At 44.2% G+C, this 26471-nt stretch overlaps 1 protein-coding gene across 4 annotated transcripts in view; it reads right to left on the reverse strand.

Moving 5' to 3' along the window:
- The window catches only part of AOAH (acyloxyacyl hydrolase), a 91943-nt gene extending 69691 nt beyond the window's left edge, over window positions 1-22252 (reverse strand). Inside the window, exons 1-2 of one of the 4 annotated variants that reach the window (XM_079302647.1) lie at window positions 22175-22252; window positions 3227-3381 (exon numbers count right to left, since the gene is read on the reverse strand). In XM_079302647.1, coding sequence (XP_079158773.1) covers window positions 3227-3380 — 154 coding nt within the window. In that variant the 5' untranslated portion in view covers window position 3381; window positions 22175-22252. Of the gene's footprint in view, window positions 1-3226; window positions 3382-3518; window positions 3638-3725; window positions 3750-21463; window positions 21487-22174 lie in introns of those variants that run through there. The other 3 variants (XM_079302646.1, XM_079302648.1, XM_079302645.1) reach the window with 3 other exon arrangements.
- Between the last annotated feature and the right edge of the window lie 4219 nt (window positions 22253-26471).

Here is a 26471-nt window from a genome sequence, read left to right on the forward strand (position 1 = left end):
AGATGTTGGCCTCTTGACAAGGCCAAAGAAAGACCATTTATCTGGTTGTGGCTAGGTACTGCTACAGACCAGCTATCTTAGATGGCTAGGAATTACTTAAGTGTACTACATGTGATCCTGTGATTGGGGGAGTTATTATTGGGTGCTTTTCCCCTCTTTGCCATATCTCTAAAACACAGTAGTATTAAACCCCTTTTTAGGTGGGAGCCCTCCAGTTGTTTCGTTTGTACATCAAGTCAATTATGAAAAGACTTTCTCTGAATGAAGCAGACACATTTTTCAGGAAAATGCAGAAAAAAATGATGTGACTCTTTCTACAGTTAGTGAAAGTGATTAAAACTTCTATCCAAACCTCAATGGAAGCACATCCTTCTCTCCTCCAGCACTGTTCCATACTGGCACATAGGTGCCTACACAAAATACAATTCCCAGGATCTGCTAAGGGAAGGGAAGCCCCTTGAATTACTCAAATAGTTTACCCAGTATGACCAGAATATACTGGGGCAGATAGTGGTGCTTACCCAGGGAGTGCTGCAAGCAAGCAGAGCAGAAAGAGGAAGCAACCAAGTTGTATCACATTTAACAGAGGTACCAGAGCTGCACTTCACTCTCCTGTCATATTATTTCCACATATTTCTTCAAGAAGTGTAATAATCTCAGTGGAAAGGCTTAATGGGAAATATTTTCTTGGCTTTTTTTACTGAAAGAGCATTCACTTTCTGAGTGGCTTAGGCTCCTAACACAGCAATCTCAATCAAGCAGGTGGTATACAGGAGTGATCAGAAATTCAATTTGCAACCACCTCATTTCCCTCAGAAAAGGGAGGTGGATAACTTTGACAGATTAGACACCTGACCACACATTTAAACTTGCATTAAAAAAACCCATTTCTTCAAGGAAGAAATGCATTTAACAACAGGATTCTTATATGAAAAATTAGATAAGATTTAAGGAAGAAATTCTTCCCAGTGACAGTGAGAAGGAACTGGAACAGGTTGCCCAGAGAAGCTGTGGATGCCCCATCCCTGCCACTATTCAAGGCCAGGTTGGATGGGACTCTGTGCAAGCTGATGCAGCAGAAGCTTCCCTGCCCATGTCACAGGGGATGGAACTACAGAATCTTTAAGGTGCCCTCCAACCCTGTACTATCTTTCTCTCTGATTCTATGAAATCATCTTGGCCTCAACCTATAAGGCAAAGAAGACACAGAAGATATATTCATGTCTCTTTCTCATTACCTTCCCAGATGGCAAAACTAAGCCAAGTAAGTACTTGGGGTCGAGTTGTTGGAAGAAAATCACCAGCTGATCTTGCCTTACTATCTGCTCCTAAGAGGGCTGGTCACTGAATGAGATGCAAGAGCTGACATTACCCCTGCTCCAAGCCACGGCAAGTGCAACCATCAATTCCACTGAGCTTTCCCTTTCTGCTTGAGAAAAGGAATGGACACAGTATTTTTAAAGTTAGCCAAATGAGCAGATAATCAGTCAAAGCCCAGAGGCAGCCATCTGGGCTAGCAGCCACCAGCCCTCCTTGCCAGCTCTGGCTCATGCCCTTTTAGCACTATCCACACTTCACTTTCATCTTGTGGTTTACAGAGGTGGGCACAGTCTGTTTGGGTCCTGAGTCAAGCTCACAAGGATGTTTTCAGCTGAATGGACACTTCAAAAAGAGAAACTGGTGTGGGAGACAGTGCTTTTTATGCTGAGTCCCTGAACAAAGAGATGCTCAGTCCCAGCAATGAGTCTAGCACAGCTCTCCTCGCCTTAGGAGGGAAGAAAAAAGACAAGTTATCTTGCACGAGGCAACCTCAATGCAACGTGTGTACTCTAGAACTTTCTGGGTCAACAGGGTGGAAAAGGCAGACAATGCTTATAACCTGACATCTAAAAACCACCAGTGTAAAAATCCTACAGATGAGCATGACCGCTACCTTTCCTGTGCCATCAAAACTGTAGCTGCCTTAAGTTCTTAACCACTAAACAACACCACTTCCCCCTAGCTCTGGCGGCTGATCTGTCACCACTTGCATGGCTCCCAGCCCAAACAAGGACAGTCCCTCACAGCCATTTCTGCTTTTCACCCCTTGTTCTCCTGTTTTGGCTGGTGGCTGAACCCACTCACCACCCTGACTTTGCTTTCTTTTTGATTCACACTGCCCCACCAAAACTGTCTGTGGGTACTGTGGGTGGCTCAGAAGTGAAGCAAAACCCCACTTTTATCAAGTTTAAGATTGTTATTTCCAACTGTATTCCCCAAGCCACAGTGGAAAGAATTATTTCCTTCTGAAGGATTCAGACCTGTGACAGGGTTTATGTTTCCAGCACAAAGGTGCCTTGGGAAGCTGAAAGAATCATAGAAATATTTAGGCTGAAAAAGGCCTGTAAGATCAACAAGTCCTGCTCATGACAAAATAAAACATTTGATTGTAATGCATAAGACATATCCATTTGCACACATAAACAATACAACTACCACATCTCCCTAGGTACATGCCATGCTAAGGGCGTTTCTGGTGCAGTTTACATTGACTCCAGTCTTATCAGTCTTGCTCTGGGAACCACTTAGCCAGCTGAGACTATAGGATACCTACCCCCAGGTAAAAGTACTTGTGGGGATCACCACAGTCCCTGAAGTCATGTGAGAAGCGGGTTGCCAACTTGTCCCAGTTCAGTACAGGTCATCCAGATGTATGCACACAAAAAGTAAAGGAAATATGAGGAAGCAGCCTTCGTAACCTAGCTATCCAGACACGACCATCCAGACCACAAAGATCTCTGGCCCAAGTATGGACCAACCACTCTTAAGAATAGTTTTCCAGGAAGTGAAATCAATCAAGAGGCCTTGGGCAAGTCTGAAGGGAATCATGCCTTCCTGCCATTAAGCAAAATACATTGTGAACCCTAAGAAACAGTCAGACCTCCTAACATCCTATTTCCAGATCCCAGACCTACAAACATTAAAGCCAACTTTTCAGATGCCATTCCCCACAGAGTAAAAACATGAACTTTGAAAAGCAGCCAGTCAAAAACAAAATCATAAAATAATTTCAGATTCCACCATGGCCTTCAAAAATCTTCATTAACAGTTTCAGACTACAAGTATTTTGAAGTACAGCTGTTAAAATACATAAAGGAGCAATTTACAATATGAATAACAACTCTCAGCTCACCAGGGAAGTAAGGAATGAATTAGTCTAGCAGGCCAACAAAACCTGGATACATACCAACACAGGTGTGTCCTTTGTACAGCCCAAATGGGAGGGAAGGGGGTCGTGGGTCTTTTCCATTAGGTGGAGGGGAGGAAGAGGCAGTCTTCAGCAGAAGCAAGAGCCAGAGGATGCAGAATAAGTTAAGAAATGTTTGCCTAGACTCCTTCATCCTAAGGAAGAAAAAAAGGAAGAAATCAGGCTGGAAGAAATCATGACCAGGCTGGGAGGATAACCCTGTGGCCCTGGCCCCAGGCTGCTCTCCACACTCCCACGCGACCCCACTGCCCCATGTGCAGCTCTTCCCAACCTGCTGGCCTAGGAGGACTAAGAGGATTGGATGAACAGCTCTGGCTCAGCGCTGCTGCAGTAGCAGTGTCTCCTGCAGTAGCAGCAGATGACTAATGATCTTGAACCACAGTAGTTGCCAGAGCCACTCAGCATTAATAACACAAGACACTCCCCTGAACAACTAGTGTTGCAAAAAGGGAAAAAGAAAAAAATCAGCTCTACAAACCCTTCCCCCTGCGCTGCCACTCCTCTGCCCTCCTCCACAGAAAAGAAAGAAAATATCTTCTTGGCTGCTTCTGTAAAATTTGTAACCAGGGTTTCTGTTCGGGAGGATTGAGTGTGAAAAATGAAAGACGCTGCTCAAGACAGACCCACACGGCTGGGAGGGATGGGGCTGCTATGCTGGGGTTTTGCAAGGGCTTTAGTTCTGCTTCAACTGAGGCATAGGGATGGGTGACAGCTGCCAGTGTGAGGGTAGCACTGAGAGCTGAACCCCTGCTCCCATCAGCTTTGAGCATATTTGCTTGCAGCTCCCAGCTGCCTGAGAGCCTTGAGTAATCCTGCACTGTTCCTAATTTGGCAGTCACAACAACTAAAGGTTTCCCTGGCTCTATTTTTTTTAATCCCTCAGACAACACATAAACCAGCCATTCCCCAGCCTGAAGCAAATGCAGAGTAAAACATGTTTAAATGAAGTGACTTCAGAAGTGGAACAAGTCCAAACAGCTACATCCAAGACACTGTAGATGCGAGGATGGCTTTAAGGAGGTGATCTAGGACTGAGGCACTGGAGGACCAATGCTATGTCCCACCTTTGCCTCTGCATTTTTGTATAAACCTGGGCAAGTCTCTTCCCCTCACAGCGGGCAATGAGTACTCATCTTTCCATTCCTTGTCTGTCTCTTTCAGAGGTGGGCAGGCCAATTACATGGGTTGCTAAAGGACAATGAAGAGTCTGTCTCATAAATGCCCCAAATGCTTTCCAGGAGTAATCAAAAGAGACTTATATATGGTGTTGTAAAAAGAAAAACTAGAGGACATATTAAAATCAGCAATTGCCAGCCAGTTCCTGCAGACCAACATGATCACACATGGATCAGATCCACTTCAGTATTTGACGGTTTTTTTCAAACCACTTCCTTCCTTGGGGGCCTCCCCTATGACATTTTTAAAGACAGTCCCAGAAAGTTTGCCTCAAATTTGATAAGGAGGATTTGCCTTGTGCTAATGATGATATAATCCAGTGGCTCTGGCAAAGACAAAAAAGAATATAAAACTTCATTGTGAATACAAATAACTTTGTATTTCCATTCTTTAATCCAAACCATTGCTTTCAAATGTATGCTTTCCTTTGAAAAATATTAAAAATAGTTAAACCCAAAATGAAGGTAATAGCTGTTTGTCTCAGTTTTGCAGAACTGTTTCTGATTATCACTCTCCCTATAGCTAGCAATGCTGGGGGGTTTTTATCTTTCTTTCTTTCTTTCTTTTTTTTTTTTTTTTTTTTTTTTTTTTAACAGCAGATAAAGAAAAATCATACTGCAAAGTACCTTATCCATATGCCAATCCTACTGAAATCTGCAGGATGTTTTTATTAACACTGTAAAAACTTGCTATAAAAAGACACTGCTACATTGACTGCAGCGCCATTGAACCCTTTTGAACACACACATCACTTAGTACCCAATGACACTTTGAAACTTTAAAACTCTGCATATTGGCTCACGAGCACTTGCAGCAAAAGCAGAATGCTAATAATAGGCAGGAAAAATCTTCCTAGCAGAGAGGTCTTCAGAATGGTTTCAAAACACAAAGCAAAACAATGGCACTTACAAAGTACAGATCCCAAGCTGCTCCCAGGCATGTAAACCTGCAAAGCATGTAGCTGAAACTTGTAAGCTGCTGTGTTATTTTCTTTCATTTTAGTCTGTGGAACCAGTGGTGAAACAACTCTGTGTGTAACGCAGAGCTGCTTTGTACTATACCTTATACAATTAGTCAAGCTCCTAAACCAGTTGAAGAAAAAAAACCCCAAAGCTTTTAAAATATGCAATCTGGTGAGAGAAATGAGGGATTTGCATACTTAGATTTAGAGACCAGCTGGGAAAGTGACACCGCGCCCCCTCCCTGCCCCCCCCCCCCCCCCCCCCGGTTCCTCCCCACACTGGTGCAAAAATCATTCTTCTTCCCACTCAAATCAGATAGCAAATCCTGCTTTTTGCCAAGGGGATTTGATACTACTTCCAAGTCCCTGACACTTTAAGATCTAAACCTGTCTTGGTATAGGAGCGAAGGAGCACTCGATGTTGCCTTTTAATCTTAGTAAGTGCATAAATGATGTTAATGAGAGGTAAAAACCAAATTAGACCTGTCTCAATGGAAGAGATTTGATCATAAATGCTTCCATTAGGTTGTGCACAACACCCAAGTCAGAGAAGCAGAGATAGGTCAAGGGTGCTTCAGGAGATGCTGCCTGCCTAGAAGTAAAGAATATGAGAGCTGGAGCAAAGGGAGCTCTACCCTCTGCAAAGCACCGGGTGCAGAGAGGTGATGTGGGGGGGGGACCCCTGTCCAAAAGGGTGTGGCAGGGTCACACTACAGATTTTGACCATCTTTGTCTTCTCAACTTTATTTTTTTTTCAATGTGTTTGTAACCTGGGCTAGCAGCAGGTCCAGCCAGGTGGCAGGTGGGTATAGTTCAGGTGGGTTGTCAGGTGGGGCAGCTCAGGGTTGTTATAGCCCACGAGTGCCTCAGAGCCCTGACACTTGCCTTTGGACCATGAGAGCCAAATGCGGGAAGGAATAAACTCTGCAGAGGTACTCCTGGACACCCCACTTAGTATCTGCCTGCAGCATTACTCACCTAAATAGTGCTGAGAATGAAGTCAACATTTTGCCTCTCTGAATCTCTATGTGTGGCTTTTGAAGAGAAGGCAAGGACAGTCCAGAGCCAGAGGTGTTGTGAGATCACCACTCTTTGCAGATGGGAAACCCTCAATGCCCTGAAATAACCCAGCTCCACAGTCATTCACTTGCTATTAGGCAGCGAATCTGTTTAATTTTTTCAAGGTTGAATTTGGACTAATGACAATATATGCATAAATAAATATACATGTATATCCATGGTATATGCTGGCCCATTCACTGCTGCTTCCTGCTATGGAAATGGGAGGGCCCACAGCTCCCTCCATTCAGCACACAGATCAGGAGAGATGTACATTACCTTGCAGGGTGTTGGCTAAATTATGCTCCAAAGCGAAGTCCTGCAACTCTCTGTAGTTTCTCTCAGGTTGCCAAGACACACTGAAGAGCTTGCTAGCTCACCCAGCTTGATCCAGGCTATGTTTTTTGGGAGTTTTAATACATGTGGGTGTCTCCACAGCTAAATCCAGGTCAGTAGCCAGTGTGATGTGTGGGGGACACACTGCACAGGAAAGGGCTTTGGTTGGGGGTCACCAGAGCATTATTATCATTATTAATAATTAATTGTTAATCATTATTATTAGTAGTAATCATTAAAATCCTTAATTATTAGTCAGAAGGAATCATTAATGATAATCATTATTATCATTAGCAGGGGCTAATGGCCCATGAAGTGTCCACTTGGTAACTCCCAGCCTAAGCATGCCAGCTGCACACTCAAGCCTCTCTTAGTTTAAGCAGAGTTGAGAGAAACTTGCAGATGTGATGGCTGCCAAAAACCTGAAGCAAAACAGGCAGAAATAAGCCTAAATTTCCATGATGGCAGAGCAGTGTCAGGGTATGTGTGTAGCTAGTGAAGAAATACAATCCTCTAGACTGATCCCAAGAGCAGGAGTGTGGTTTCTGGAGTTTGAAGGACTCACAACACTTCCCCATTTCTCATGTTTCTATATGAGTTCCTGACACCTAGTGTACATTTGTTTGGTTGGTGGTGCCAAATTAGCTGAGGGACAGGTATGTTTTCAGCGGTGACATTTGCTGCCCCTGACAGAGATGCAAAGGAACTGAGTTAGGGTTTCTGATTTCCTGAGTAAGGTCTAAACATGGTTTAAGAGTTATCCCTTCCCTGCAGGGAGCAATATGTGATTGCCACTAGAACTGTGAAATGAGATGCGAGGATGAAGTTAGTTTCAATGCTGCTTTCTATAATGGGTCCCTAAAGATCTGTTAATGTATACAGCAAATACATTGAAAAAAGCCATTGAAAAGAAAAGAGGATAGAAAACACTTCAATGAAGCCCAAAATAGGACGAGCAAGAATAGATTTGTCATCTGCCAGGATTAGGGGCCACTTAGTTGAAAAAAGGAATATGAAATAGTTATCTTACAAAAGGAGATCAGCTGGCAGTGTATATATATCTATCCTATTCTGTCCAAGTCACTGCAGACATTACTGCTTTTTTTTTCCCCTGTTTGGTTAGATTCTCTTACATATTGATTTTTAAGATATGCAATTTTTTCTCTTTGCACATTCATGCATTTTTATGATGATTAAATGTTATCTTGGAAGGTTTTCTTTATCTTTCTCTTTGACACGCTGTTCAGTTCTTATGAGAATACATATAAGCCTTGCATTTTGTGTCTGGGGAGATAAAACCTGCAGGAAGAAACCTTTAGATCAAAGATATCCTCAGTCCCTTTTCTTCATTTAATTTTCAAAACAGTGTCCTTTGTGCCCTTTGACTCTGAAGTTCCCAGTGGTTTCTTGCATTGGTTATTTTTCATTACTGTCTCCAAATTTCTCTGACTGTCATTAGCATCTGCGATTGGTGCATTATCACTGGCACAGATTAACATTTCCAGAGCCCCATGTGGATTTGCGACTGCAGCACAGCCAACTGAGTCATTCCCTCTGTCCCAGTTTCCTTATCATCTGCTGCTTGCAGTTCAAGTTATGCATCTATTTCAGAGTCTCTCCATCTCATTGTCATTCAAAGCTGCAGGGAAAACATTTAAACCAGTATTTTCTTACACTCATATCCAAAGATTTGTTCCAAGTTGTCATGCTGTAGCTGAGATGATTATCCTTTTATTCTTTAATTCTGCCACCTTTAATGAAATTAACTGACGAGCTTGCAAGGCTGTTGATATCTGTGCTCTTAGAAATGTAAATCACTAACATGACTTACTTCAGTTTGGATACAACAAAATGTGGGACAGTCTCTTATGGCTTTCAAACAGGGGACCCATGAAAAATACAGTTATCTCACCATGCACACTTATTCACAGCAGGTTGTGCACTTCCGGGAAGACCTGGCTGTTACGGTTGACAAAAGCAGGTGACTTTGGATTTTCTACTAAAGATGGCTTTCTGCAAAGTGGAGATTAGATGAACTGCATCTTCAAAGTGTACTTCTCACTACTGCCTGTAAGGAGCCCTATAGTGATTTACGTGGTTTAGTGGTGGACTTGGCAATGCTGGGTTAACAGTTAAACTTTATGAACTTGAAGTCTTTTTCCAAACTAAATGATTCTTTGACTCTGTGATTATTGGTGATGCAGTACATTTCCTTAGTTGCTCAATCATGCAGAAAAACAAACCTGGCTGTTATGTTCTTACAGTGTGCAGATGACCTTATAAATCCAGATGTAATTTTAGTAACATAGATTTTGCAGTTTGAGTTCTGTGGGTACAGCTGTGGGCCTTTTCCAATCTAAAGAAGATCGAATTCTTGCTATTATCTACACAAAAATACCTCAAACCCTCAATTCTGGCAAATAAGGAGCAAGAGAGTGTGGCAATATTACTGACACACTTGTTAGAGGCCTTAGATAAAAGAGTCACCCAGACCCAGCTCTAAGTACAAGTCAGGAAGCTTGGGACAGACTCTCTGCTGTTCTGCAGTTTGGGTACTCATTTACATCTCAGAGAAGTGAGATCCAAGCATTACCAACTCAGTGTGACTACTAACCTGCCATAAACAACTAGTAATCTGCTCAACAAGCCAAAATCTTGTCTACTACGTTGATCCCTGCAGTGCTATTGCTATTGCATTGGGTTTTGTCAGAAATGTAACCCCCTATCAGGCTCCCAGTTTACTGCTGATGAAGCTGTGGTGGAGGGTGGCACAGCAAAAGCTTGCCCCAGATGCTGTCAGACTGTAAGCACTTACAAGGGGAACGTCACAACATCAAAGAAGAAGAAAAATAAATGTTTGATTATACTTGTGCCATTTGATCCTTCTTACAGTAATGCAAATAAAAGAATTGCAGCTCAACAGCCTCTTAATCTCAACACATAACAGGTGCCAATAAAAGATAATTATTCTCAGTGTTTGGGCTAGGAAACAGTGCCGAATGTCACCAGAGGCATTTTTAGCACATACCAAAGTTCACAAGATTATTTAAGCATATTGATTTGAGGCTTGCACTGGGACTTCTGTGCTCAGAAATGGGATCCCTACAACATATGTTATGTGGTGGCACTTTGCCATTCAATAACAAGGGATATTGTGGTTTTTTGGTGTTTTTAAATAGATGTTTCACTGATTTGGTTTGATAATAAAAGACCTGCAGCTGAGCTGGACAAATTCCATCAGCAAAATAGCCCTTCAGTAATAGTATCCATCACCCATAGGTGAATATGAAAAGGCAGAGCAGGCTGATTTTTCAAATACTGGTTAGGCAATTCACTGGCCAACCACGTAAAGAGTCTTCATGCCCTTTAGAGAAGTCAGGCTGTATGAAAGAACTCAAAGCACTTGGAGGAATATAAATCCTCTAATTCAAGAAGATAAGGGTGATGTAGCAGTCAGTAAAGTTTGCACTGATAATCTAGTCTTATACAGGCAAACCAAACTCTGGCATGAGGTCATCCCTTAACATTTCATCTTTCAGATCACAGAATCATTTAGATTGGTCTTTAAGATAATAAAGTCCAGTTATTACCCCAGTGCTGTCAAAACCATCACTAAACCATGTCCCTAAGCACCACATCTACACATCTTTTAAATACCACCAGGGATGGTGACTCAGGTGCTTCCCTGGGCAGTCTGCTCCAATGCATGACAACATTTTCCATGAAGAAATTTTTCCTAATACTCAGTTTAAATTTCTTCTGTCACAATTTGCCTAGCTCTATCACTGAAAATTCATGTAGGTTTATTTTCACTTGTCTGTTTCTTCACTTGTGTCAGATTTTATGCTGATACCCAACATCAATGGTTTAGACTTGCATATATATAAGAAGATGACAAGGGCAGTTGTTTTTATCTACTACTGTTCATACCACCTCATCATAAAGCAGACATGTGCCTCTCCAAAATGTCTCTCTATTCAGAACACCTTTCATCCTTTCTGTTTCCTTACCATGTCTGGGCATCCCACAAATTTACCTCTTTCCTCTATCTTTACTTTTTTCTCTAGCTTCAGACTCAGAGTTGTATTTTTTTCATTTCTTTTCTGTCTAAGCTGAGAAAATACTCTGTTAAATCCAGCAGTGGTTGTTCAGGCCCGTTCTTGAGGGATGTGGTAAGGTAAGCTGCTGGGGCTTGATGCAAATCTGATGTTAATTTATCCCAGAAGAGACTTGAACCTGGAGAAGGCAGGCATGACTCCTGCCTTCACAATGAGGAATGGCCCCATGAGAATCAAAATCAGCAGCACAAGGACCATCAAGCTGTTAGGGAGGGGGAAAGCACGTACTGCATCACTCTTCGTCCCCCACTCAAGCTGTACCTTAAACACAGAATATTTTTGCCTGGTCAGCTGCCTGGTCTCTGGCCTCTCCATATACATTGGAGTCATTAAATCATCCATCGAGACACCATCCTCCAGCACAGTAGGATGGCTGCCTGCCTCCCGCACTCATTATTGCCTTCCGTAGTGCTTTTCAGCCAATTCAATGAAATATAAATAGCATTTCAGATAAGAGTTCTCTCTTAAAATACCTTTTTGACATCTTTTTGCTCTTGCTCTGGATGCACAAAAAAAGCTATAATATATTTTAATGAGTTATTGAATCCTTTTTGAACCCTGATATATGCTCAGTACAAGGTTATTTAAATATGAAGGGTGTAGGCAATAGGCTTAGGCAAAATCTACGCAACTAAATTGTTCAGAAAATACGAGCAGGCAATCTTCTGCCTTGCAAATTTATCTGTCTTTCACAATGAAAGACTCCAAGCCTGGACCAACCTACTTTTTCTGCACCAGAATGTCCACAGCCATGAAAAAGTACGGTTCAGGTTTTCCAGTCCCTTTTTCCTTTTAAATTTTTTAAAGTTTGTTTTTAAATTAAATTGCTGGACACCACACCACAAATTCTTTTTTCTTTGCCTAGATACTGTAGAGTGCATGCTGTACAATGAAATGATAAAAAGAAAGAAGAGGACTGAGGAATGTTAACCAGGGTTTTACTGAAGTGTGACACAGAAGTAGTATCTCCCCCATCTTGCTGGCTTAGAAAACAAACTAACACTGGATTTTTTCTCCTTGTAACTTTTTTGCCACTATTCATCATCTAGCCTCAGCGTTTGTGTACATTTAAAGCTACCAACATAAATTTGCAACAAAGCTTGAGGGTGTTAAACAACCTCCAATAAAACTCCTTCGCCTCACTGGAGTATTTTTTCAAAATGAAAATATCTGAGGAAGCATCTTGTTCTAACACTATGCCTGGAAGATAACAAAGTGGGGACCAAATGACTTTCACCCCTCAAACCACACTTCCTGAAGGAAAAGGGCACCTCTTCATCTCTTCTGGAAGAATGAGTAAGTGGAAATGCATTTTGGGGACCAAACAACAAATGCAGCTCTCTCAGTCTCACAAAAATGTGGTAGGTGGTAGACAGACTGTCCAAGTTTGGGACAAATTTTAGGAAAAAGACCTCCAAAGGGCCCCCTCCACCCCTTACAATTCCTTCCTTCACCAAGCTCGGAAAGAATTTTCTTCAGGGGAAAGTGGAAAAAACTTTTTTATTAACAAAATACAAAAGAAACACTTCCCAGCACAGACCCAGATTGAGATGAACTTGGCAGATCTTCGCCGGGAAGGGCAGCAGAGCTTCTTTGGCAGACTTCCAGAGGTGGTCTCCGAAGTTCAGATCCATGTCCTCTGGAGCCGGTGCAAATCTTAGGGATGGGGGAGGGGGGGGGGGAAGGGAGAGGGGCAGTTTAGGCAGCCGGGGGGGGAAAAGCAGCTGAAGCAGCGGAGGGGAGGGGGGCAGGGGGGCAGCCGAAGCAGCAGCCAAAGCAGCAGCAGCGAGCAGCAGCGAAAGCAGCGGCAAAAAGCCCCAAAAGCCGAAAAAAACACCCAGCTAGATAAAACAGCCCAGGGGAGGGGCCGGCAGCTCCATGGTGGGGGGTAGGGAGAGGAGCTAGTCAAAACATAACCCATAACATTCCACCCCTTATCCCATATCGTGATCATTGACACACGATTGGGATACACACTTACTAGGCACAAACTTTCTCTGACTTACTCAAAACCTTCAACACTTACACATCTCCTCCTTCTCACTTGCTCAGGCCTTTGTCACTTACACATTTCCTTCTATTCATAAAATCTGGCATACAATGGTAGTGGCACTCAACAATAATATTTGTGTACAACTTTATCCTATAATCAGATCTCCCTGAGGTACACAGCAGGTTGTTCCATCCTTCTGCATAATCCACCAAGTACATCCTGGTCCTTGAGCAAAGGCAATCCCACGAATGGGTTTGCCTGTACTCGAGGCAGGATGAATCCATACTGTCTTTCCTAGCAACCCTCTAACATGGGCCACTGGGACTTTGTCTCCGTCTACTACATTAAGGCCTTCAGACTGGGCGGGACCTGCTCGGTTGGTGGAACCTCGAGTGTTAACTAACCAAGTGGCTTTTGCCAGATGCTGCTCCCAGTTTTTTAGAGATCCCCCACCCAATGCCTTTAATGTAGTCTTCAACAATCCACTGTACCTCTCCACTTTACCTGCAGCTGGTGCATGGTAAGGGATATGGTACACCCACTCAATACCATGTTCCTTAGCCCAGGTGTTGACAAGCTTATTTTTGAAATGAGTCCCATTGTCTGACTCAATTCTCTCAGGGGTACCATGCCTCCAAAGGACCTGCTTTTCCAGGCCCAGGATGGTGTTGCGAGCAGTGGCATGGGACACAGGGTAGGTCTCCAACCATCCGGTGGTGGCTTCTACCATGGTCAGCACATAACGTTTTCCCTGGCGGGTCTGAGGCAGTGTGATGTAATCAATCTGCCAGGCCTCCCCATACTTGTATTTGGACCACCGTCCACCATACCAGAGGGGTTTTACCTGCTTGGCCTGCTTGATGGCAGCGCAAGTGTCACAGTCATGAATGACTTGGGTAATGCTGTCCATGGTAAGATCCACTCCTCGGTCTCGTGCCCACTTATAGGTGGCATCCCTACCCTGATGGCCTGAGGCATCATGGGCCCATCGAGCCAGGAACAACTCTCCCTTATGTTCCCAATCTAAGTCTATCTTTGAGACCTCTATCTGTGCAGCCTGATCTACCTGCTCATTGTACCTGTGTTCTTCATTAGCCCGACTCTTGGGAACATGGGCATCCACATGATGGACTTTCACGGGGAGCTTCTCTACCCGAGTGGCAATGTCTTTCCACTCATCAGCAGCCCAGATTGGTTTTCCTCTACGTTGCCAGTCAGCCTTTTCCACCTTTCCAGCCAACCCTACAGAGCATTGGCTACCATCCACGAATCAGTGTAAAGGTAGAGCTTTGGCCATTTCTCTCTCTCAGCAATGTCCAAGGCCAGCTGAACAGCTTTGAGTTCAGCAAGTTGACTCGATCCACCTTCTCTTTCGGTAGCTTGTGCAACCTGTCGTGTGGGGCTCCATACGGCAGCTTTCCACTTCCGTTCATCCCCACAATGCGGCAGGAACCGTCGGTGAAAAGGGCGTAGCGTGTTTCATCTGCTGGCAGCTGGTTGTACGGTGGAGCTTCTTCAGCCCGGGTCACTTGCTTCTGCTCCTCCTCATCAGCGAGACCAAAATCTTCACCTTCTGGCCAGTTCATGATTATCTCCAAAATCCCAGGGCGATTCGGGTTACCAATGCGGGCGCGCTGCGTGATGAGGGCAATCCACTTGCTCCATGTGGCGTCGGTGGCATGGTGAGTAGAGGGAACCTTTCCTTTAAACATCCACCCCAGCACTGGCAGTCGAGGTGCCAGGAGAAGTTGTGCTTCTGTGCCAATCACCTCTGAAGCAGCTTGAACTCCTTCACAGGCAGCCAAGATTTCCTTCTTTGTGGGAGTGTAGTTGGCTTCGGACCCTCTGTAGCTTCTGCTCCAGAATCCCAGGGGTCGGCCTCGGGTCTCACCAGGCACCTTCTGCCACAGGCTCCAAGACAAACCATGGCTCCCAGCTGCTGAGTAAAGTATGTTCTTCACATCTGGTCCCCTCCTAACTGGGCCAAGGGCTACTGCATGGGCAATCTCCTGTTTAATCTGAGCAAAGGCTTGCTGCTGTTCAGGGCCCCAGAGGAAATCATTCTTCTTGCGGGTAATAAGGTAAAGAGGGCTCACAATCTGGCTGTACTCAGGAATGTGCATTCTCCAAAAACCGATGGCACCTAGAAAAGCTTGTGTCTCCTTCTTGTTAGTAGGTGGGGACATAGCTGTAATCTTGTTAATAACATCAGTAGGAATCTGACGCCGTCCATCTTGCCACTTCACTCCCAGGAACTGAATCTCCCGAGCAGGTCCTTTAACTTTACTCTTCTTGATGGCGAAGCCGGCTTCCAGGAGAATTTGAATAATTTTTTCTCCTTTCTCAAACACTTCCGCTGCTGTGTTTCCCCATACGATGATATCATCAATATATTGTAGATGTTCCAGAGCTTCACCCTTTTCCAGTGCAGTCTGGATCAGTCTATGACAGATGGTAGGACTGTGCTTCCACCCCTGGGACAGTCGGTTCCAGGTGTACTGCACGCCCCTCCAGGTGAAAGCAAACTGAGGCCTGCACTCTGATGCCAAAGGAATGGAGAAAAATGCATTTGCTATGTCAATGGTGGCATACCACCTTGCTGCCTTGGACTCCAGCTCGTACTGGAGTTCCAGCATGTCTGGCACGGCAGCGCTCAGCGGTGGAGTCACTTCATTCAATGCCCGATAGTCCACAGTCAGACTCCATTCCCCATCAGATTTACGCACAGGCCAAATGGGGCTGTTGAAGCGTGAGTGGGTTTTACTAACCACCCCTTGGCTCTCCAGCTCTCGGATCATCTTATGAATAGGAATCACAGCATCTCGCGTTGTTCTGTACTGCCGGCGGTGTACTATTGAAGTGGCAATTGGTACTCGTTGTTCTTCTCCCTGCAGAAGTCCTACTGTAATTGGATTCTCAGATAGTCCAGGCAAGGTGTTCAATTGTCGAATACGCTCTGCCATCACAGTTGCAATTCCAAATGCCCATCTTAGTCCTTTTGGGTCCTTAAAATACCCACTCCGAAGGTAATCTATGCCCAAAATACATGGGGCCTCTGGACCAGTCACAATAAGATGTTTCTTCCAATCCTTTCCAGTTAAACTTACTTGCGCTTCCACCAGGGTGTAGTCCTGCGATCCACCTGTCACACCAGCAATTGAAACAGATTCTGCTCCCATGTGTCTTGATGGAAGTATCGTACACTGTGCACCTGTATCCACTAAAACTTTATATTTCCGTGGTTTCGAAGTGCCAGGCCATCGAATCCACACAGTCCAAAAAACACGATTTTCCCTCGCCTCACCCTGGCTAGAGGCAGGGCCCCTCTAAGCCTGTTTCTCCTTCTTTTCTGGGGCATATATCTTAGAAGTTCCCTCAAGAGGATCAGACATGTCATTATCAGTATCACGTTCAGCACTTTGGCTGCGAGAGACAGGAGCGGCTTTCCTTCTGGTGGAACTTCCTCTTTCAATCTTTCCTTCCTTCAAATCCCGCACTCGTTTTGCCAGAGCAGCCGTAGGCTTCCCATCCCATCTTCTCATGTTCTCTCCAGAATCTCGCAAGAAAAACCACAATTCAGCTCGGGGAGTGTACCTCCTCTCCCAACTGGGGGAACGTCTGCGTTGGGTACCAGGGTTTCTAATCTGTACAGCTGAAATTTGGAGGAGGTCCTCCTTAATCTCCTCCCTGAGTTTCCGATGATTTTTCTCTATTTTATCTTCTAAGTCTCGCAAGTGTGTTTCCACAGCTGCAATTCTAGCATGAGTTGGGCCATGTACTGCATCCACATATGCACGAAGCTTCTTTGCCATATCGAGTACTGTCTCATACACCTCATCTCTCTTCATTATCGCTAGGGCAGACGCATACTCAGGTGGCCCAAGCCGCACAAGTTTTCTCCACATCACCGGTGTGCATGGTACCAGGTCTGGATTTCTAGTTGTTACATCATCCGAAAAAATAATTTCTGCTAATGCCATTTCCCTGAGGCGTTGAACCCCCTGCTCTATGGTTTTCCATCGGGTCTGCTGCACATATAAGTCATCTGCACACAGATATCTTTGTGCCACGCTATCCAGGACCCGTGCCCAAAGGTTTTGAGGGTTAGCTCCCCTCATCACACCTTGGTCGATAACAGGATCATGAGACAGAGACCCCAAATGTCTTGCCTCAGAGCCATCCAAAACTGTGGCCTCCCCTGCCGCATCCCAGAGACGAACTAGCCAGCTAATAATAGATTCATCAGGTCTCCGGGTGTAATCTTTTCTTAAACCACGAAGATCCTTCAGGGAAAGGGATTCATTATTAGTCTCTGCTCTTCCATTAGTTGTTTTAACTCCTGATTTTACATCAGGAGGTGTTGAAGGTCCCTCTCCAGCACCATCATCATCATCATCTTCCACTAGCCTATCAGTCTTCTTGGTGCATTTCCCACTTCTTGTAGTAGTAGCCACAGCCATTGGTTGGGGCTTGTTCTCCAGTTTAGCTGCTGGGTTTTGGCCTAGGGGGTTGGCTGCAACCTGAGTCACTGGGATAGGGGATAATTTATCTCCCTGTTCCCTCTCCTCTGTCTCCTGCTCTATCGTGCCTAGCAGGGTACGATATGCATGTGCCAGGGCCCAGCTCACTGCAATAATCCTTTTCTCTTTAGAACCATCCTGACATTTCCCCTTTAAGTACCTTGCAACCTCAATCGGATTTTGAATCTGTTCTGATGGGAATTCCCAAATTATGGGGTCAGAAAACTCCTTTAAAATCTGGCCCATTTTCTCCCATTTGCCATTCCACTCAAGATTCCTCCTGCCCAGCTTGACTCCCAAATCAGGAGTCCTCCCAGCCCCTTTAGAAATCTCGGCCTTAATTTTGTATAAACTGCAAATGGTGCAACAAAGACTTACCAAATTAACTGTCAAAACGATAATGTCCTTAATATTCAGGGAGATCTGAATATTTTCTAATGCAGATGTAACTAATTCAGAGGAGAGGAAAGGAAATAAAGGCAGAAAATCCTCTTTTCCTGCTTCTCCTCTAAGAAATAACACAAGCCATGATTTATATATTCCTGAAGCCGATTCTAACATTCTTATAAATCTCTTATATGCCATTATCACCAAGCCTAGCCCGATGAGTATTTTGGTTAATACCCCTTTAATACAAAAACTTCGTATTAAAGAGAGCACCAGAGCTATCTCTGGATAAGTAAACAAGCCCAACGACCGCAACGGTATTAACACTTCAAAGAAACTTAATAACCACCCATACAGGCAGGCTCCCACAACAAAAGACATTCTGGATTCAATAGACATACCAATACCAACAGTTGAAAACAAAATATTATTAGAATAAAGTTTTTTCCACTTTTCTGGTTTCCCCGTACGGGCCACCAAAATAATTTGTCCAAGTTTGGGACAAATTTTAGGAAAAAGACCTCCAAAGGGCCCCCTCCACCCCTTACAATTCCTTCCTTCACCAAGCTCGGAAAGAATTTTCTTCAGGGGAAAGTGGAAAAAACTTTTTTATTAACAAAATACAAAAGAAACACTTCCCAGCACAGACCCAGATTGAGATGAACTTGGCAGATCTTCGCCGGGAAGGGCAGCAGAGCTTCTTTGGCAGACTTCCAGAGGTGGTCTCCGAAGTTCAGATCCGTGTCCTCTGGAGCCGGTGCAAATCTTAGGGATGGGGGGGGGGGGGGGGGGAAGGGAGAGGGGCAGTTTAGGCAGCCAGGGGGGGAAAAGCAGCTGAAGCAGCGGAGGGGAGGGGGGCAGGGGGGCAGCCGAAGCAGCAGCCAAAGCAGCAGCAGCGAGCAGCAGCGAAAGCAGCGGCAAAAAGCCCCAAAAGCTGAAAAAAACACCCGGCTAGATAAAACAGCCCGGGGAAGGGGCCGGCAGCTCCATGGTGGGGGGTAGGGAGAGGAGCTAGTCAAAACATAACCCATAATACAGACACCCCAGCACCAATCTCTCATTTAGCATTAGATCCCCACCACATACAGCAAAGAACAGGTATGTTCTGGAGATCTCCGGGCTCTGAATTTAACACAAGCAAGCAGTCACTTTCAGCAATGATCAGATGCCTAGAAATTATTTCAGGAAGCAGAAGTGATAATAATTGTGTATCTGAGTATGCCTGAATCTAGTCCATGCATACTGGAAACAGCTCTTTTTTCAGTCTCTGTGTGTGCTTCACTCTGTGCAGCAGAGACGCTGCATATCCCCAGCAGGAAGCCTGAATAAGCTTGCCTTCGAGCAATACAGTCATAGTGGTGTTGGGAAATGTCCAGATAAAAAATAATGTGCAAGATAGGGAATTTCATTTTGTATTAGGAGCTGGAGTGGTAGTGGACTCAAGTTTCTTTTGGGCTGGGGCAGAAGTGGATCATAGTGTATATATAAATAGATGTCCAATTAGTTTGTCTGTGGTTAACACCAAGTGGGGTAACCCTCAGACCTCAAGCCAGGTTAAAAAAGTTATATTTTGTAGCTATCTAATGATCTGAGTATCTAGCTCTCACCAATGTTTTTCTTCGTCTCAACTCTTTTCCCTTTTCACCCTTCTGTAGCCAAATTCCTTGAATGCCCTCCAGAAAGGAAGTCACCTACCAAAACTCTGATGTGGAAACCATGAAAGTTGGTTAAGAAATTTTAATGATGCCACATTGCTAGTTTCTGGCCTTTAGCTGTGAGGAAGTAAGAATAGGTAGAAAACATAACAGTCATGCTCCTGCCCAAAAGTAACCATCTGGGTTTTGTTGTCTCAGTTTTTAGTTCTCCATTTCCCCCGATGACAGATGGGTTTTGGCAAATGCTTAGCACTGACTTTCTGAAAATCAAACGCCAGTGAATTTTTTCAAGATGAGCAGCCAAGACCCAAAAACATTGCTGTGTCAAAATTTGAATAGAGTTTAGAAACTATTAGATGCCAATTAGATAAAGTTGCCCAATTTTTTTTTTTTTTAATGAAGAAAGAAACCATTTCTTTTCCCTGAAGCTGATGTCCTTTCCAGTCTTTCAAATCTAAAGAACACTTGCCGTAGATGTATTTTGTGCATCATCCTATTTTAGGCAATAATTCATGATGCAAAATTCATAATTCATGTGTCTAAATAATTCCTTTGCTTTAATCCTACATCGTTTCTTTTCATGATTGGCAAAAATAACTACAGTCACTGCAGATGAAGGCAAGCTGCAACTTTTAACTAAAACTGTGTCTGTTGGGAAGGATGAATCAGGAAAACCTTATAAATATGAGTGCTTAGTAAAAGATTTTGAAACCATAAGTGAGATAGAAATTATAGCAGTTTTCGACTGTGCGGCTGAGAGCAACAATGTGAATGCATGAAGGCCTTTTCCCTCTGTTTAGATAATGCTAAATACCACAAATACCAAAAAAGCTAGCAGACATCGTCTCCAAGTATGACAGGAAGGTTCAGAAATAAGGTTTAGATATAAGAAAGCAGTAAAACATGATAATATAGCAATTCCTATAGGTTGCATGCAATTGTTAGAGAATCTGTATCTTGTATGAGATTGGTTAGTGGAAATTAGAATATTCAACATAGAAGAAGATTTATTATGTTGTAAACGGGAAAATCGCTCTCTTACATTGCCCTCTTACTTCTCTCTCTCTTACCTCTTACATTGTTCTCCTCTCTTATCTCTTAGAACTCCTAACCCCCACTCTCTTTCTGTCCTGCTCTGAGCTGCAGCTGGCAGCTCTCAGCAAGACCCTATATACCCATGCCCTTTACAATAAACTGTAAACTTCAAGACCAGAATATAGAGAGCATCTGAGTTTGCCGTGACGACCGTCCCCCGACAAAGACTCCCACATCTGTCCATATTTATCTGGTGCCTGCTTGTGTTTTCAGAAGATGGACTTGAACCTCCTCCCACCAACTGCTCCATGGGTGCCCAAGTCTTTGCCAGTACACAACACATGGAATGGCATTCTTTGTGCATCCCAGCATCCCTGAGGAGGATCCACCTCACTAAAGGGCTCCTTTAGCACTGTGGGCCTGTTTTCCTTAGGGGATGCCAAACAATTCTACCAAGGATGCAAGAAGTAGGATGCTTTGTACCACAGTAGTTCTTCCATGCTTAGCAGTAGCTCTCAGGAGAACACAGGAGACAAAGTCAGAGGTGCATTCCCTTGCCCTAGAGATGTGAGCTGTGTGGGTATGCCCTACACACTGCTGTTGAGCTATCATTCAGGCTGTCTCAAGGTAGTTTTTATCCCCCCATAAAGGGTGAGCAAACAAGCCATAGGAAAGCAGGCTGATGGTGTGAGAAAAGCTTATCTGATGTGAGATTACAGGTAAAAGATTTTCAGTCCCTTCCTCTCACCAAGATAAAGAAGGACACAGGTAATATGAGCTGTCTGAGGTGGTATTTTGGATTTGCTTAAAGGAAGAACAGTCAGTATGACTTCCAGCTGTATGCCCCCAGAAAGATCTGGCAAATTTAAAAATACTTAACAGTTGGGATACCACGACCAAAGACTTTATTAAAATTAGACCTGCTAATTGACACTGCTTATAAAATCAGTATGTCATTGAATCTTTCCATTCTCACCTTAACTCTGTACTTTCCTCTTCTTGACAGTCTGACCACTCAGTAGCACTGGCCTTCAGGGAACGAGTCCTCAGCCTTTTCAGTGGTGTTTCCTGCCTTTCCACTTCAGCCATCTGGAAGCACACATTTAGAGCTTCCCCTTGCATTGTAGCTCTCTCATAAGGCATTTCTGAAAAACAATAACCTCTCCAACAGAAGCTATATACTATATTTACCCAAATGCTTCATTTTCCTGATATACAGGTAGCTAAAACTTCCATCATTCCTTAAAGCTGATCACTTCTGCTTGGAGCACTTGGGACACAGCACTGAGCAGTCCTTCCATTACATAAATACTTGATTTCAGCATTTTTAGAGAGGGGCAGTAAGATAGGCAGAATTACTGTCTGGTTTTTTTTTTTTTTTTCCCCTAAAGGAAAATTCCACATATATGCGTGCATGCACACAAACCAGATACATCCTGGCAGAAAAGACTCCTATCTGGAAAGACATTTCTTCTATCACATTTATGGGGAAAGGAAAAGAAAAAGGAAGCACATTCTTTTTCACTTTGATTAAAGATAAATATCTCAGCAGGACAAGAGCTTATTGCAAGTGTTTATTTTAAAATATTGCCTGATTGTTTGATAACTTTTATTTCTTTGGAGATTCAGCTGTGAGTGGAAAAGGTGTTGTGACCCATTGAATGGCCTATCCATCACACCTACTGACCTCTCTGTCCAGGGATCACCAAACCTTGGCTGCAGGCTCCATTTTTGTGTCCACTGCTTGGGCCCTCAGCTTCCCAGATATAACCCCTTGCTGTGGTGCTGCCTGAAAGAGAGTAATGAGACCATAATGTCAGCTTGCCCTTGAAGTGGGCATGCATGCACTTGATAGGTGTGTTCACAGGACAAGCTGTTTTCTGCATTAGAAGCAGGCTGGCCACTGCAGTGCAGCTGAGGAGAGAGAACACCAAGCTGAAAGAGCTAGTGGAGACCAGACTTTTCCTTTGGCAAAAGACCACATTCTGCAAGAAGGATGATTCATCCTCTGCCTCCTTCAGCAGCAAAATCCCCTGCTACTCCTGACACCATTTTCTTCCCTCTTCTTCAAGATCATGCTGTCACACATGGATACAAGCATACATACATCCCTAGAAGGTGAATTTTGGCTGAGCTGTGAGTCTGTAGCACCAGTGAGCAGCAAATGCCATGTCTTACCTACTCTGGGGGAAAGCCAGCAGAGGTTTTCGAAATACTATCACTGCTTATGTTTCAGCATAATATTCAGTAACTTCCCTCTCCTGGAGATTTGGAAAGTGGTGCACCTCACCAAAGTCAGCTCTTGCCCTGCAGGATCAGACCCTAGATTGAGTATAAATCAGTCACAGGTGCTTGAATTAAGAGAAGTAATTAATACAACATTCCCATCCCCTGGAGGTTCGGCCGACAATGTTAAAGGCATGGCACAGGCCGACCACAAACCACAATATATTAATCCTGCATCTGTCCCAAGCATGACAGATTGCTAGGAGCTATTCTTTGTGCTCATATCAGGGGGAATTGATGGGACCTTATTCTCAGCAGGGAATGGTTCATGCAAGAAATTAAATTTCCCCAATGTCATTACTAAATCCCAGGATCCTCTTCATGCGTTATTCAACACCAGTTGCTCCAGTCTTGCACAGCAGTTTTATCATCCTCACATCCACATCTGTCTTTCAGAGATGAATATTTATTATCTTCATTGTAACAGCAGAATCCAATTCTCTCTTACCTTACTAATGCAGCTCCTTTCTTGAAGATAAGCACACCTATCTCCCAAAAAGAGATAGTGTGTGCTGGAAAAAGAGACAGAGCATTACCAAACATCCGATGGCTGCCCCACAGTCTGTGGTAGGCTTCAGAAGCTGGAAAACCGTAAAGAAGGCCAATGGAAACAGGCTTCACTAGCATGTTCAAGATACTGCCTTTTTAATGCACTAATCTGTCAGCAAGAGAATTATGAATCCATTAATAAATGGGGAACACCTTAAAGTTCTCATGTCACCATGCCATAATTTTTTTCTATTTCAATACATAGCATAAAATTGTGCTTCTACAGTATTTTGGCTTCCCTGATTTGTTGCTAGTACGACAGGATAGTCTCGGTAGCACTAAGGTACTATTTGCCATCAGGAACTTGGCCAAACAAGTAATTACAGACATACCTTCCTTCTTTTCACACCATGGAAAGCACAGCTTCAGCCCCATCCAGCAACGATAGGGTATAAAGAGCCACCTTTAATCTCCTGGATCTGGCATGAGGTGTGAAGGGCTCACACACCATAGGGATGCTGGCAACACCAGAAGCTGCTTGCTCCCCCAGGATGACCTTCCTAGATAGATGCCCCACTCAGCAGCACCACTGGGGAGCCATCAAGTGCCTGGAGTTCTCTCCTGAAAGGCAAAGCCACTTTTTTCAGGCCTCAAGGAGGAATTTGCAAGCTGGGTAGAGGCTGCAAGGCCATGGAGACTGTTTCCTCTGGAGCACCTCTCCAGCAAGGCATCATGCCAAAATACCTGCCACTGCCTCCGATCCGTTCTGAAAGGCCCAGCAGAGGTGCAGGAGTAGCACCCTGCTCAGTCCCTGCAAAACTCAGCACCAAGGGTCTATTAAGGCTTGTCAAAATGTGAGAAGAAAGCAGTGTTCCTCCTATACCTCCTGCCTGCTTGACAGGCTTGCTGGTCATTGTACAAACCTCTAGGAAGCTACATAGTGGAAAGCTCTAGAATACTGCAGGTCACAATTCCCAGCTGCCAAGGGCTCACCTGGCAGTGCAGGCTATTGATGTCCATCCTGGGGTAGACAGGACTGCCTGCAGGGTGTTTGTGCCCAGGTCTAGGCTGAATACAGCACTGCTGCTGGCTGTGTTCAATTTCTTTGCTCTGCATGAACTAATTTATTAAATCCACCACACTTTCTTTTTTTCTTCCAGATGGGGTGATTTGAAGGAATACGTGCCTGTCACTTGACTAATTAGCTTAATTCAAGAACATGTCTTCAGAAGCCCACTGCTGAGTAGCTTCCTCAGTTCTGGAAATTTAAAAGTGTCTTCGGTTTGATTAAAATTGAGCCAAACCAATGAAGGCAATTGCTACTTGCTTTCCTGTTTTTTTTTCCCCCACAAAGACAGCTTTGATTCATGACTGCAGCTAGTCCTGTGTATGTCACAATAGTCAGGGGCTTGGACAGCTGTTTTCATATTAGAAATGTATTTAGGTGAAAATACTGCCATTCATTCTGTATGAATTGATTGAGCTGTTATGTGTACCTCTGCTGTGAATCATTTACAAGGTCAGATGGGACAGTTCTCCTTAGGCCATTGCAGGTTTGGAGATGGAGGTTCTGGAACTGCATGAAGGCCAGAATTTCTGATCAAAGGAGGGTATCAAGAATGCTGCAGTTTGACTTCTTTTCTGGGGGGTGTTGAGGGTTGGGTTTTTCCTCTCTATGGAATTTTCCCCACTGATATGCTAAGAAAGCCCTGATGATAGGCCCTAGCGCTGATGGCTAGTGACAGGGAGAAGGGGGAGGAAAGGAGGGAAAAGGGGGGGAAAGAGGAGGAGAGGAGGGGGAAAGAGGGGGAAAGAGGTGGGGGAAACACGAGATCAGCAGCAAGCAAAGGGACGGGGAGGCACTTGCTCTTCCCCTTTCGCTTGTGGAGTCGTAGAAGCATGGTTGCTGCTGCTCCCCCCCACCCCGGCCATCCCAACGCCACGTTTTCTGCTGTTGGATCCCTGCACTGCTGCCTTGTCTCTTCAGTCTGCTATCTCCAAGCACCCTGCTAAGCACTGGGACCGACACCATCAGCAAAAGTCTCTCCTCCATCCCTTTCCCACCTGGGATAACACCATCATCATCCCCAGCACTCCTACAGCTGTGCAGGACCTGCCCCCACCACCACCGGTAACTACAGTTCAGGGAAGGTGCCTGCGGCCAAGAAGGGCTGGAACTGGGTTACTGTTCTGTTTGTTGTTAATTTCATAGCTGTTTTTGTTTTGTTTGTCTTGTTAGATATACTAGTAAAGAACTGTTATTCCTATCCCCATATCTTTGCCTGAGAGTACCTTAATTCCAAAGTTATACTAATTCAGAGGGAGGGATTTATTAGCTCCATTTCAATGGAAGACCCTGCTCTTCCCTAGCATATACCTGTCTTTTGAAACCAGGACAGGGAAAAAAAGGAAAAACTTCTAATGATAAGTGAAAAAAAATTAACATTTTGTTTCGATTCCAACTTTTTATGGCACTTTAAATCTTAGAAATAAAAAAAAGGGTCTGAAACACTAATTCTTTTCAGAAGAATCATGACCCAGTGGGAACAATCCAAAAGTAAGCTGAGCAGGAAATTTCAGTCACTTGAGCTTCTCAGTTTTCCTTACTGAATTAGTGATTCAGCTAAATTCACACAGTTTTTGAGTGTGCTAAGTCTTCCTTCAGTGGCATTTTCCAAGAGAACCACTGCACTTTCCTGGCCTGCTCAGTATTATCCCAGTGCTCCCCTTGCCCTTCTGGGTGGAGCACCCATGCTGGCACTGCTTCTTCCAGTGTACTTAAGGTGATGAAAAAACAGTGATGCAGCTCACCCATCTAAACAGGGCACTTCCACAAGGCATAACAGCCATGCTTCAAAGTAATAATAATATTTAAAATCTAAAATAAGGTTGCTATCCTCTCTTCATCTTTTGCCTGAGCATAGATGCAGGTATACAATATTTTTGGTGGGGAGCTGGCTGCTGATTCATGTTGCTCCAGCCTCCTCTCCTCACATCCTGTCACATCCAGCCATCTGCCACCTGCCATCGGCTCTGATATTCTCCATCCCCTTTCACCTTGATACTGCCTCCTGGAGCATCTAACACTGCCAAGCTGCAAATGAGGTAATTTCAGGCTTGTTTCCTGGGTAAAGGGAACTGAGGCACTTGCCTCCTTTGTGTGCACGTGTTTGTGTGCATGCATCCACCTGCAAGCTGCCAGATTTGAT

Source organism: Erithacus rubecula (assembly GCF_903797595.1).
Source record: "Erithacus rubecula genome assembly, chromosome: 3".
NCBI lineage: Eukaryota > Metazoa > Chordata > Aves > Passeriformes > Muscicapidae > Erithacus > Erithacus rubecula.